This window comes from Fistularia commersonii, chromosome 21, assembly GCF_037954325.1.
Source record: "Fistularia commersonii isolate RoL2024-O1a breed Wild chromosome 21, RoL_Fcom_v1.0, whole genome shotgun sequence".
Classification (NCBI taxonomy): Eukaryota; Metazoa; Chordata; class Actinopteri; order Syngnathiformes; family Fistulariidae; genus Fistularia; species Fistularia commersonii.
This window is the reverse complement of record NC_141304.1, coordinates 2,855,105-2,867,500: the sequence shown is the minus strand read 5'-3', so window position 1 is coordinate 2,867,500 and position 12,396 is coordinate 2,855,105. Positions and strand designations below refer to the sequence as shown.

The window sequence follows — 12,396 nt, the reverse complement described above, 5'->3', positions numbered from 1 at the left end:
TAGTAAGCTTCAAGGCATTTGCTTAAACTCCTACTGCCCAGGGAAATTAATGTAGGTACTGGAATTTTATATCTATTTGTACAACGCGGTATTACTTCTAAAAAAAAGTCTCCGCAGCAGACCTGTTGATTCATCATGCGTCTCCTCTCCCCGTCGTCCACCTCATACGTCTTCATGAGTGACGTCAAATGCAAATGTTGGCTCGGATACCCGTTTATAGAAGATGAGCTGGAATCATCAGTGAATTTAAAGTGCGTTTTTTTTTCCCGTATAAACTGCTCATTTCCCAACGAGTCCAACAACGCTTGAAGATAAGTGAGACAACGTTTTATGAAATATGAAACTAGTCTCTGAATATCGTGGTTTTATGCAAACGATTATTTTGAGCTTAAAGTGGCGCAGTGGTTGGCGTTTCCACCAGACAGGACTTTCCACGTGAAGTCTGTGTGGGGTTCCTCCAGGTTCTTCCCACAGTCCAGACATATGCAGAAGGTTCGCTGGAGACCCTGCATTTTTCAAATGTGTGAATGACAGGGTGAAAAATTGTGTCTGTGTATGAATGAGGGGGTGAATGGTTGTACATCTATATATGAATGAATGGGTGAATGGTTGTACAAGTCTACATATGACTTGGGAACGAGAGGGTGAATGGTAATATGTCTGTATGAATGACAGGTTGGATGGTTGTTAATCTCGACATGATATGTGAGTGAATGGGTGAATAGTTGTACACATCTATATATGATTTATGAATGAGAGAATGAGTTCTTCTGCATGTTTATATTATGTGAGAATGAATGTGAATGGGAGAGTGGTTGTACACGTCTATATTTGACTTGAGAATGAGAGGGTGAATGGTTGAATTTCTCTATATGATGTGTGAATGAGAGGGTGAATAGTTGTACAAGTCTATATATGACTTGGAAATTTGAGCGTGAATGATCGAATGCCCCTGTATGATGTGTGAATGAATGGGTGAATAGTTGTACACATCAATATGTGATTTATGAATGAGAGGGTGAGTGCTTGCGCGTGTTTATATATAATGTGAGAATGAATGTGAATGGGAGAGTGGTTGTACACGTCTATATATCACTTGTAAATGAGAGGGTGGATGGTAATGTGTCTCTGCATGAATGAATGGGTGAATGGTTGTACACATCTTTATGTGACTTGTGAATGAGAGGGTGAATAGTAATACGACTGCATGAATGAGAGGCTGAATTGTTGTTCGTCTCTGTCGGTGTCCCTGTGATCCACTGCTCGAGAGCTCGGAAAGACCCCAGCACCCCCGTGACCCCCACTGCAAGACAAGAAGCTAAAGGGAATTAATTAATTTTAAATGGATGGAAAATGAGATGTCCTTGAAGGCACCAGGAACCGCAGAGCGGCCGGCATCATCATCGCCCCATCCAGCTATCATTTTGGTCAATCTGGACAAAATGCCGTTTCCACTGAACACCCAAACATCACGTGAGGCCGCATGAAGAACACATGGAAGGATCTGTGTGACCTATCTGTGCAGACGCAGCGCTGAGCCCTGTGCTCGTACGGCTTTATTTGACGATGCGTCAGGATTAGCAGCGAGGAGGTCCCCGATTGGACTCCCACAGGGGGGCGTGAAGTCTCCATATTCTCCCAGTGGGTTCCCCCTGCAGTCCGAACACATAAGAGGTTCATTGGAGTGTGGATGAGAGGGTGAGTGTCTCAAGACGTATCCCTGTGATTGGCGGGTCCAGGGTGATCCCTGCCTCCAGCCCAAATCCCAGTGAGTGCAGGATAAGCGCTGTAGGTGATGATCGGATGAATGGATGGAGTCACGCGTGATCCTGGTGGGCGTTACTTCTGCAGCCGCACGGCGGCTCCACGCCATCCCCTGCGTGGCGGGGCCCCCTGCTGGCCGCACATGCGCAGTACAGCCTGCGCGGTGCAGTACCCCGCGGTGGCCGCTAGGTGGCGCGCCACCTCGATCGGTCGTCTGCAGGCAAAGATGGCGGTGCGGAAGAAAGACGGCGGCCCGAATGTAAAATATTTCGAGGCGTCTGACACCGTCTCTCAGTTCGACAATGTGCGCGTCTGGCTGGGGAAGAATTACAAAAAGGTACCGACCGCATGTTTCCTTCGCCGCGCTCCGCAGGGCGTCCGCCCCCTCCCCCCGCCCGGGGACGCGGACGCTATTGTGTGGAGGCGCCGACAAAGAGGAGGGAGGGAGGGAGGGAGGGAGGCGCTGCCGCCGCCGCCGCCGCCGCCGCTGCTGCTGCTGCTGGGCGCCCAGCTGTTCTCCTCCTCCTCCTCCGCCTCCCCCGGATACAAAAGGATGCTGAGCCGCGGCCGAACGCCTCGGAGGTGACGCCTCGGAGGAGACACCGGCTAGCGGTGACCGGCTCCGCGGCGGCTCGGAGCCGGTCCGGACGCTAGCTAGCTAGGGAGCTAACGGGCTAACGGCTGCTGCAGCCCGGATCCAGATGTGGCACCAGCGGGGCGCCACATCTGGAGCAGCGCCTCTCCTAAAAAACAACCAAAAAAAACAACAACACAAACACAGCCGTGACGTGTGATTTACCCCCTCATAATATGAATTAAATGCATCACAAATGCACACACACTTGTAATGTCAATGGCACAGTGTCACTTTGGGCTCCTTTGTCCCCCCTCCTCCTGTACGCAGTACATCCAGGCTGAGCCCCCCACCAACAAGTCCCTGTCCAGCCTTGTGGTCCAGCTGCTCCAGTTCCAGGAGGAGGTGTTCGGTCGGCATGTCAGCAACCCCCCCCTGACCAAGCTGCCGGTACGCGTCCACCCGTCAGATCGCTGTCCACGCGTCAGAAAAGGCCGCCGTCTCTATTATCCTTGTGTCTGTGTCTTCAGATGAAGTGCTTCCTGGACTTCAAGGCAGGAGGAGCGCTCTGCCACATCCTGGCGGCCGCCTACAAGTTCAAGAGTGACCAAGGATGGTAAGGCCGTCCTTCCAGCCGTGGAGAGTTCTGTCTGGGCCGGCAGCACGCCGGCGGTTTTTGTGCTGTCCTGCTGCTTCATGTGTAACTCCAGTCTAATTTCCTGGTAGGCGCAGGTTTGACTTCCAGAACCCGTCAAGGATGGACCGCAATGTGGAGATGTTCATGACCATCGAGAAGTCTCTGGTGCAAGTGAGCGCTGAATTTGATGTCCCTCCAAAGTGTAAATGTTTGAACGCAACTGGAAAAGTGATACATTCATCGTGTGAGATGAGCCGTGGCAGGCTGGCGTGGACATTTATTATTGATGCGATAGACACCGTTCATTCACTTATTAATTCATTCATTCATTCTCCATACCGCTTATCCTGTGCTCAAGGGTGCTGGAGCCCATCGGCCTGGGGTCGCTCTGGACCTGGCCATCACATAACCACTCACCCTTTCACTCACACATAATTTAGAGTCTTACAGCCATTTACTCACTCATTCATATGTCATATGAGTGTTGCACCGATTGCATCGTGTCCATCCTGTGTGTGTGTGTGTGTGTGTGTGTGTGTGTGTATGTGTGAAGCCTCCCGGCAGACTGAGATAACGAAGGGCACAGATTCACACGCCCGGCCTGCTTATCCGTGTTAATCATCCCCGGAGTCGGCAGCCAGATCTCTGCGTCTGACAAAAACCCTCTCCACTGTCGTAGAACAACTGCCTGAGCAGACCGGTCATCTACTTGAGCCAGGACATCGAGCCAAAGCTGCTGGGGAAACTCAAGGACATCATCAAGAGGCATCAGGTGTGTTTTTATGAGTTTGTAAAATGGAAGCTCCACTTGTAAGTTCGCGACTCAATCCGCTCGTATATCTAATGCAATTTCCCCATTAAAACGAATTGAAACGCTATTAATCCGTACCAGACCCCTGGTTTCGTCTTCAGATAAAAAAAAAAGTCACTTTATAAACTTTATAGGTTGCAAATAATGTTGATCAAAGTGTTTATCTACTGTATTTACGTTGAGGATCGTACATAGATGGCGGCGGCACTGGAAGTTGGGGAGAGTTTTCGTTTCCTGCTCCGTCGCTTACCTCACTGGCTACACACTTAATGCTACAATGTGCTGCTAAATTTAATGTGGTCGCTATGCTACATTTTATGGCTAAACTTAATTCCCAAATCTCGGTAAATGTCTCTCCCCTTCTTATAGACCTCAGTATCTCACCGACAACTTCTCCACCTCTTCATGGACGAGTCCATAACATGCAGACCTCGCTTTGTGTTTTTCGCATGATTTTCTCCGGGCTAGCTAGTAGCAGGACGTGCGTCTCTTTTTAAACTCAACTTCACGGACAACTGCGGCCCCGTCGGCGTCAAACACTCGTCCAGCTCGCCCCGAGTTTGTCGGTTTCCGCCGGTCCACCGAAACTGCAAAGTTTGTCCGCCGGGTGGGATTTTAACCGTGTTTTTGTGTTTGCCCCTCCCCCCCCTCCAGGGGTCGGTGACTGAGGACAAGGCCTCGGGCTCCCATGTGGTGGTTCCCATCCCGACGAGCCTGGAGGAAGGTGAGGCCTGGGCTCCCGGCGTCAAACCTAGTTACGCTCATGCGTTGGGCTGAGTATTAAGCTTTTTTTTTTCTCTCGGCTGTCCAGAGGAGTGGGTGCGCCCGGTGATGAAGAGAGAGAAACAAGTTCTTCTCCACTGGGGATACTTTCCCGACAGGTCGGCGATGGCATTCAGATTACTTGGATTACTTTTTCCTTTTATTTTGATAACAGCATAGTATATATTTAGTATATATATAGTAATCTCTCTTAAAACTTTGCCCTGCTCTCACTAAACAGCTACGATACCTGGATCCCAGCTAGCGAGGTGGAGGCTTCTGTGGAGGATCCTCCCAGCCCTGAGAAGCCCAGGAAGGTAACGCAGCGGATGCCGGTATTTAAGAAAAAATGAGAGCTTCAAATCGACACATTCCCAGTCCTAAAAAGTTGTACAAAAAGATAAAAAAAAGTCAATATTTTTATGTAAAATTATTCTTCTTGTCATTATTTTATTTTACTTTATTATTATTCTTCAACATTCTTCAATTTACTTAATTCAGTTGAACTAAAGGACACAATGACTGTATTTTCTAGTTAGCTAGCTTGCTTGCTAGGTCAGATGATGGTAGATGATTGGCTGTTGATTGGATGGATGTAGATGATTGGCTGTGGGTCAGATGGAGGCAGGTGATTGGCTGTGGGTCAGATGGAGGCAGATGATTGGCTGTGGGTTAGATGGGGGTTGATGATTGGCAGCCCAAAGTGGACCTACTCTAGAGGTTTGAGGTTTTCTGACGTGTCTTGCTTGCTGGTCTCCTGACCTCCAGGTCCACGCTAAGTGGATCCTAGACCTGGACCAGTACAACGAGTGGATGAACGAGGAGGACTACGAGGTGGGGGAGAGCTGCCCGAAGAGGAAGAGGATATCGGCGAAGACCCTGACGGACGAGGTGACGGCGCCCGACGAGCGGCGGGACAAGAAACCCGCCGGCGCCAAGAAGAGGAAGCGCTCGCCGTCGCCGTCTCCCACGCCGCCGCCCCAGGAGAGCAAGAAGAAGAACGCCAAGAAAGGGTGCGTGAGCGGCCGGCGGTCGGAGCGTGGCGGAAACGGCGCCGGCGCTGACCCCGCTCCCCGTGTGCTCCCGCAGGCCAGCCGCACCCTACGCCAAGTCCAAGCGCGGCCAGAGGGAGGAGGAGCAGGAGGACGGCAAGGACCCGGACGAGGCCTCGCCCGTCCCCGCCGCCGACGAGGGGAACCCGGCCAAGACGGGTGAGCGGCGCGCCGGGCGCCACCTGCGGCGCCTTCAGTTGCTACGGCGGCGGATTCTCACCCTCCACACCTCCGTCCGCAGGTAACTCCAAGAAGGACCCCGACGCCACGCCCATCAAGGGAGGGGCAGACATGGGTGAGCTCAGCGGCCTCCTCGCCATCTTCCACTTCCTCTTCTTTCTCTCTGTCTTTCTCTTCCTCTCCATCCTCTTCTTCCTTTCCTCCCTCTCTACCCTCTTCATCCTCTTCCCTTTTTCCACCTCCACCTCCTTTTCATCCTCTTTACCCTCTCAAAATGTTCTCCTCCCTTCCTCCACTCCCTACTTCTCTTCCTCTCCATCCTCTCCCCCTCTTTCCCGTTCCCCGTTTACTCTTCCTCCTCTCCGTCTTCATCCTCTTCCCCTCTTCCTCCTCCTCCTTTTCTTCCCTCCTTTCCCCCGGACCCTCCCCTCCAGTAGTATATCCCCCCCCAGGTGTGCTGTGGTACTGTCTCCCTCTCAGAGTGTATTTGTGCAGCACTGACGTTAACGCGCGCTACCTTCTCTCCCGTGTGCACGTGAGCAGACGAGCAGGAGGACGAGTCCATGGAAATAACGGGGAAGGTAAGACGCCACCAGGGAAGGAGGAGGAGGAGGAGGAGGAGGAGGAAAACAACGGCATCGGCGTTAACGCCGGCGTTTCGTCCGAGCAGGAGGAGGAAGAGGGTTCTCCGAGCGTCAAGGGCGAGCCGGTGAAAAGCTCGGACCTCCACGAGGACAACGTGACGGAGCAAACCCACCACATCATCATCCCCAGCTACGCCGCCTGGTTCGATTACAACAGGTAGGACGGGCGATCCGGGGAAGGGGGGGCGTCGCGGCCCGCCGTTGAACCCTCCGCTCTTTCCCCCCCCTTGCAGCGTCCACGCCATCGAGCGCAGAGCCCTGCCCGAGTTCTTCAACGGGAAGAACAAATCCAAAACTCCCGAGATGTGAGTAGAGTGTCGGGTCTCCGTGACGCCCTGGAGGGCCCGCAGGAGGAGCTGAGGTCGACGTTTTCCTTCCTGTCCCCCCTGCAGCTACCTGGCCTACAGAAACTTTATGATTGACACTTACCGACTGAACCCCCAGGAGTACCTGACGTCCACCGCCTGCCGCCGGAACCTGGCCGGAGACGTGTGCGCCATCATGAGGTAACCGAGTCGCCGTCCCGCCGCCGCCGCCGCCGCCGTCTTCTCGGCTCACGCCCGTCCCCTCCCGCAGAGTCCACGCCTTCCTGGAGCAGTGGGGCCTCATCAACTACCAGGTGGACTCGGAGAGTCGGCCCACGCCCATGGGCCCGCCGCCCACCTCGCACTTTCACGTCCTGGCGGACACCCCGTCCAGTCTGGTTCCCCTGCAGCCCAAGACGTCCCAGGTGCACGCACACACACACACACACACACACCCACACGCACATACCTAAACACACACACTCACGCGATTCTCCTCGCAGACGCCGGCAACCCAGCAGATGATGCCCTTCCCCGACAAGGTGAAGGAGAAACCCGCCGACCTGCAGAACTTCGGACTTCGGACCGACATGTACAGCAAGAAGAGCGGCGGCGCCAAGGTGAGGCGGCAGCGGGCGGGTGCGGGGCGACAGGGTCGCCGTGGTAACCGGGTTCTAATCCCAGCGGTGTCTCTTTGCAGAGCAAGAGTGCAGCCAGCTCCATGAGGGAGTGGACGGAGCAGGAGACGCTCTTACTCTTGGAGGTAATGCGAACACACACGCGTGAGCACCGAGCTCTCTATGGCATGAGCGGGAGTGTGACAGGCATGTGTGTGTGTGTGTGTGTGTGTGTGCGCCCAGGGTCTGGAGATGTACAAGGACGACTGGAACAAGGTCTCGGAGCACGTGGGCAGCCGCACGCAGGACGAGTGCATCCTGCACTTCCTGCGTCTCCCCATCGAGGACCCCTACCTGGAGGATAGCTGCTCCGGCCTGGGCCCGCTGGCCTACCAGCCGGTGCCCTTCAGCCAGGCGGGGAACCCCGTCATGAGCACCGTGGCCTTCCTCGCCTCCGTGGTCGACCCCCGGGTGGCCTCGGCCGCCGCCAAGTCGGCTCTGGGTGAGAAACGGCAAGAATTACCAAGATCTGACGCGCAAGTTAGCGACACCGGCTAATCGGCCCGCCCGCCCGCTCCTCTTCTCAGAGGAGTTCTCTCGCATGAAGGAGGAAGTTCCCGCCGCGCTGGTGGAGGCCCACGTCCGGCGGGTGGAGGAGGCGGCGCGGGTCAGCGGCCGTCAGGACCCCCTGTACGGCCTGGAGGGGAGCGGCATCGCCGGCACCGGCCTGGAGGAGGGAGACAAACCCGGTAGGATCTCCGCGCCTCCTGCGGGAGGATCCGGCGAGACTCTGCGCGCGAACGGACCGAACAGCCGCCTCTTTTCTGTGTTTCCCGTCAAGACGAAAACAGCGAGGAGAGCAAGAGCGACGGCCAGTCGCAGGACGAGAAGAGGGAGGCCAAGGTAGGTGCGTGCCGGGCCGCCGGCTCCGCAAGCGCCACCCGTCACCGCCGTCCCTCTGTCGGTCGCTCCGTGCAGGACAGCAAGGAAGGGGCCGGCGAGGACGAGGAGAAGATCGCCGAGAACGGGAAGAAAGAAGAGGAACGGGGGCGAGACCCGGACGGAGAGAGGGAGTCGGATAAAACCGAGTCCGACGCCGGTGAGAGAGGGGGGGAGGAGGGTCGGGGAAGGGGGAACGAAGGACTGACGGTTGGGTTTCCAAGGCGACGGCGAGAAGGAGAAGGACGGGAAGGACGGAGCAGAAGACGGGCAGAGGGAAGCCGAGAGCGAAGGAGAGCGGAAGGCCAAGGTGGAGCGAGATGTCGGGGAGGGGAACCTGGCCACCGCCGCCGCGTCCGCGCTCGCCGCCGCCGCCGTCAAAGCTAAGGTGAGCGCGTAAGATAAGATAAGATAAACTTTATTGATCCCCATAGGGCAGGGGTCGGCAACCCGCAACTCCCAAAGAGCCATTTAGACACGGTTTCCTCGGAAAAGAAAACACTGGGAGCCGCAATTGCTTTTTGACGTCTAAAATAAAGGTACCACTGTATATATATTGCTTTTTATTACCTTTACACTTTGTATAAACAAGTGTGTAGTGTGTTGCTTCTGAAATTCACAAAGTATTACAGAGAAAATTAAATTTTATTTATGTAATGAAGTCATTTTGAGCTTTGGGCTTTCAGAGCGTGTAGCGGAGCCTTGACCTGAATTTTAAAAATAAATCGGGAAAAAAAAATCACTGTGTCACTAAACAATAAAAAATAAATATTTGCAAAATATCTTCATAAAAATTCATTTTACCCGGTTTATGGGACTTCTGCTCCTGAACTTCTGCGCACAGCATCTGCAAATCAGGACTTTACCGGCTGGCGGGTAAAAATAATAAAAATAATTTTATTTAATAGTTCAAGCATAACAGTGATAACAGAAATGATAAGAATAAAATCTAAACACAAAAATAGGCAGGGAGCAAGTAGGCGGAGACCGACGCGATAAAAAAAAAAAGAGTTACGGCATGACACGTGAATGAATGGGTGAGGTGGGGAGCTCACTTTCGCCTTCACCCCGCAGCACCTCGCCGCCGTGGAGGAGAGGAAGATCAAGTCCCTGGTGGCTCTTCTGGTGGAGACCCAGATGAAGAAGCTAGAAATCAAGCTGAGACACTTCGAGGAGCTGGAGACCATCATGGACCGGGAGAGAGAGGCGGTGAGTGAAGGGTTGGAGGCGCCGGGGCGTCCGAGCGATGTCTGAGCCTGTCCTGTGTCCTCAGCTGGAGTACCAGCGGCAGCAGCTCCTGGCCGACCGGCAGTCCTTCCACATGGAGCAGCTGAAGTACGCCGAGATGAGGGCTCGCCAGCAGCACTTCCAGCAGATCCAGCACCAGCAGCACAGCCAGGCCGGGGCGGCGCACCCGGGTCAGGCGGCCCCCGGGCCCCCGGCGCAAGGCCCGGTAGCGGGCCAGCAAGCTCCCAGCACGCCGGCGCCGCCCCCGGCCCCTAGCCCCGCGCCCTCCGCCTCCTCGGGCCCTTCTTCGGAGCCCCAGCCGCCCGGGGGGGCCCGCGCCTCGCCGCCCTGCCCCCCCGGCCCCGCCCTGGCCGCCCACTCCAGCTCCAGCTCGGCCCCCGCCCTCCACGGTGAGCCTCGAAGAGCAAACAAATGATCACATTTATTTCCTCCTTACCTTTTTTCTCATATCAGACTTTTCAGTTTTATATGCAGTCTTTCCTTTATTCGGCCACAACGTTCGCAAAAAGCTACTTTGTCGTCAAAGTCCTCCTTACCTTGATCTGTCATTCATTTTATCCTCATATCGAATGACGGCGGTCTCACCTGCGCCCCCTTCAGGTGAGGCGCGGTACTGCCTGCCTCACTTTGTGACTGTTCTTTGCGGTTTGTTGTGCGATTAGAGAGAAAAATCCATCATGCAGATGAAATGCGAGATTTTTACTGGAGAAAATGTACACAGAAAATACATTAGAAATACATAGAAGTGAGTGGGTGAATATTAATATTTTATATTACGTTGTTACTATTAGTTTTTAAGGCCCGGTGTTGTCTCAAACTTCTTGTAACGCCTCTTATCCGCCCGCAGAGCCCACCACCCCTGTCTCTGGGGAGACGCTCCATCCCTCGGCCCCGGTCCCGCCGCCGCAGTGAGAGACGGCTCGGACCGCCTTCCGAAAAAAAACCCGCCTGCATCACCCCGAAACCGAGAAGTCGACGACAACGCCGAGAAAAAACAAAACAAAACAAAACAAAAAAAAAACAAACAAGTAAGAGCTTTTTATCTCTCTCTCTCTCTCTCTCTCTCACACACACTCTCTGCCGGGAAGCTATGATGGAAAGGAAAACAACAAAAAAAAAAAAAAAAAGAAACTGAGGCCACTTTTCGTTACTTGGTGAAAACGGCGTCCCCCTTTCGGAGGAGCGGGTCGGTAGGACGGGAGCATCTCATTGGTCGCCCTACACTTTCACACACCAGACGTCTGGTCATCCACGTGCAGCAACAAAAGACTCATCTTGTGTTTTCAGTATTTTTTTGGGGGAGGGGGGAGATTGTTGCATTTCTTCTTTTTTTTTGAATGATTTGTTTTGCAGCAGTTGGTCTCACACTCTTATTCTCTTCCCGTCGTACTGTCGGTACTAATTGAAACATATGTCGGAGGAAAGAAATGCACTTTCAATGTCTGGGTTGAAGACTCGACGCGTCCCTGAATATCGAACGTCAGCACTTATATTATCCTTTGTCGTCTTAAATGCTTTTTATTTTCTTTTTTTTGGCGCGCTGAGGGTTTGAATCGGGAAACCGCAGCCTGAAGGCGGCGTCCGATGGCGAGCGTTGGATGTAATTTGAGACTTTGTACTGTAACTTGGAATCTCTGTTACGAACCCCCCCCCCCCCCCCCCTTTCCTTTCCGCGAAACCAGATTATGATTGGATGGGAACCTCTTGCCCCGCCCCCTTTTCCCAAGGCTGTTTTCACGCTGTCAAACATCGTGACGCTCCGGGATGGAAAAAAAAAAAAAAAAAGACTAAAAGTCTGGCGCCTTTTTTTTTTTTCTGTTTTGTGGTTGGGGTCGGTGTAGTCTTTTTTTTTTGTTTGTTTGTTTGTTTGTTTTTATTTTTAACCCCCCCTCCTGCCCCCCGCCGCCACTGCCGCCGCATTTCAAATGGGAGAAACAGTAAAGCTTTCGAATGATACGAGGGAGCTCGCACCTTAAAGCGTCCGTCGGCGGGAGGAGTGCGTTTCTTTTAGTATCCGCAACAATATCCTCACTTTTTAATCCCGTCGATTTTTACATTTTTTACCGTCCGTCTCTCCATCGCCTTTCTTTGACATGTTAACATTGTAACTTTATATTATTACCTTTGTAGCCTGTATTTACCCCCGTCCGTCTGTGTGTGTGTGTGCGTGTGTGAGCGTACGAGTGCGTGAGTGCGTGTAAGCATGCCATTAAGGTCCGTAAACCATTTTTTTTCCAGTGCCATTCGGTGTGACACGAAGTTTTGAAGGGTTACAGAAAACAAAACAAAAAAAAAAAACAAACAAAACACCTCACGTCAGTGTCATGAAGTATAATCCTGTCAGAAGGTGAAACTTTTAACGGTTCTGTTCGTCAAGCCAGTATTGCAGGCCTTGCTGCCGACGCGGCGAGTGCCAATGGACTTCTTTTGTCTGTGTTACTATGACATTATGTGGACTTTGTGAAACGAGATAAGTGTCTGTATGTTTTTCACTATGCTGAAGGTAGCAGCAGTTGCGTTACGATATCGTAGAAATACCCCAAATTTTTTTCCTCGGCGAGCCGTCGTTAGCGCGCACCGTTGATCTGGCAGTTTGTATCCGAGAAAAAAAACAAAAAAACGAAAAAGGTAAAAAAAAAAAAAATTAAGGTCGAGGTTTTAATTACAAAATCATGAGGAAAAAAAAAAATCAAAAATAAAAGATGTGGAAAAACGGGCGTCGTGCAGAGTGGTTTGTCCGTCCCCCCTCCTACATAACAGGTTCAACAGGTCACTTACAAGTGACCATAACAGGTCACTTGGTGACACACACACACACACACACACACACAGAGAGCGGTTTCCACAGCGTCCACACACTGGG

At 52.9% G+C, this 12,396-nt stretch overlaps 1 protein-coding gene across 4 annotated transcripts; it reads left to right on the top strand.

The window, feature by feature from the left end:
* Positions 1-1,974: 1,974 nt before the first annotated feature.
* Positions 1,975-12,246, top strand: smarcc2 (SWI/SNF related BAF chromatin remodeling complex subunit C2). 4 transcript variants are annotated; one of them, XM_086167708.1, is made up of 26 exons: positions 1,975-2,101; positions 2,669-2,788; positions 2,869-2,954; positions 3,065-3,146; positions 3,655-3,747; positions 4,441-4,510; positions 4,598-4,667; positions 4,790-4,865; positions 5,317-5,561; positions 5,638-5,759; positions 5,842-5,895; positions 6,324-6,361; positions 6,451-6,581; positions 6,658-6,729; positions 6,817-6,930; positions 7,001-7,154; positions 7,233-7,349; positions 7,430-7,492; positions 7,590-7,848; positions 7,934-8,095; positions 8,188-8,249; positions 8,325-8,445; positions 8,510-8,673; positions 9,360-9,494; positions 9,559-9,922; positions 10,381-12,246. In XM_086167708.1, exons 1-26 carry the CDS (start codon positions 1,991-1,993, stop codon positions 10,443-10,445), a joined length of 3,150 nt encoding a protein of 1,049 aa, XP_086023834.1. In that variant the 5' UTR covers positions 1,975-1,990; the 3' UTR covers positions 10,446-12,246. The 4 variants fall into 4 exon arrangements, with proteins under 4 accessions (XP_086023834.1, XP_086023833.1, XP_086023832.1 ...); XM_086167707.1 differs by having other exon boundaries at positions 1,978-2,101; positions 4,790-4,883; XM_086167706.1 differs by having other exon boundaries at positions 1,978-2,101; positions 8,188-8,445.
* Positions 12,247-12,396: the final 150 nt, after the last annotated feature.

What these genes read in the sequence shown, in the direction of transcription:
- smarcc2 (XM_086167705.1), top strand. Translation starts at nt 1,991, where the DNA reads ATGGCGGTGCGGAAGAAAGACGGCGGCCCGAATGTAAAATATTTCGAG. An exon ending in TGCAGCCCAAGACGTCCCAG is followed by an intron (nt 7,155 to 7,232) that starts GTGCACGCACAC and finishes TTCTCCTCGCAG; the next exon opens with ACGCCGGCAACCCAGCAGAT. An exon ending in CTCGGCCCCCGCCCTCCACG is followed by an intron (nt 9,923 to 10,380) that starts GTGAGCCTCGAA and finishes ATCCGCCCGCAG; the next exon opens with AGCCCACCACCCCTGTCTCT.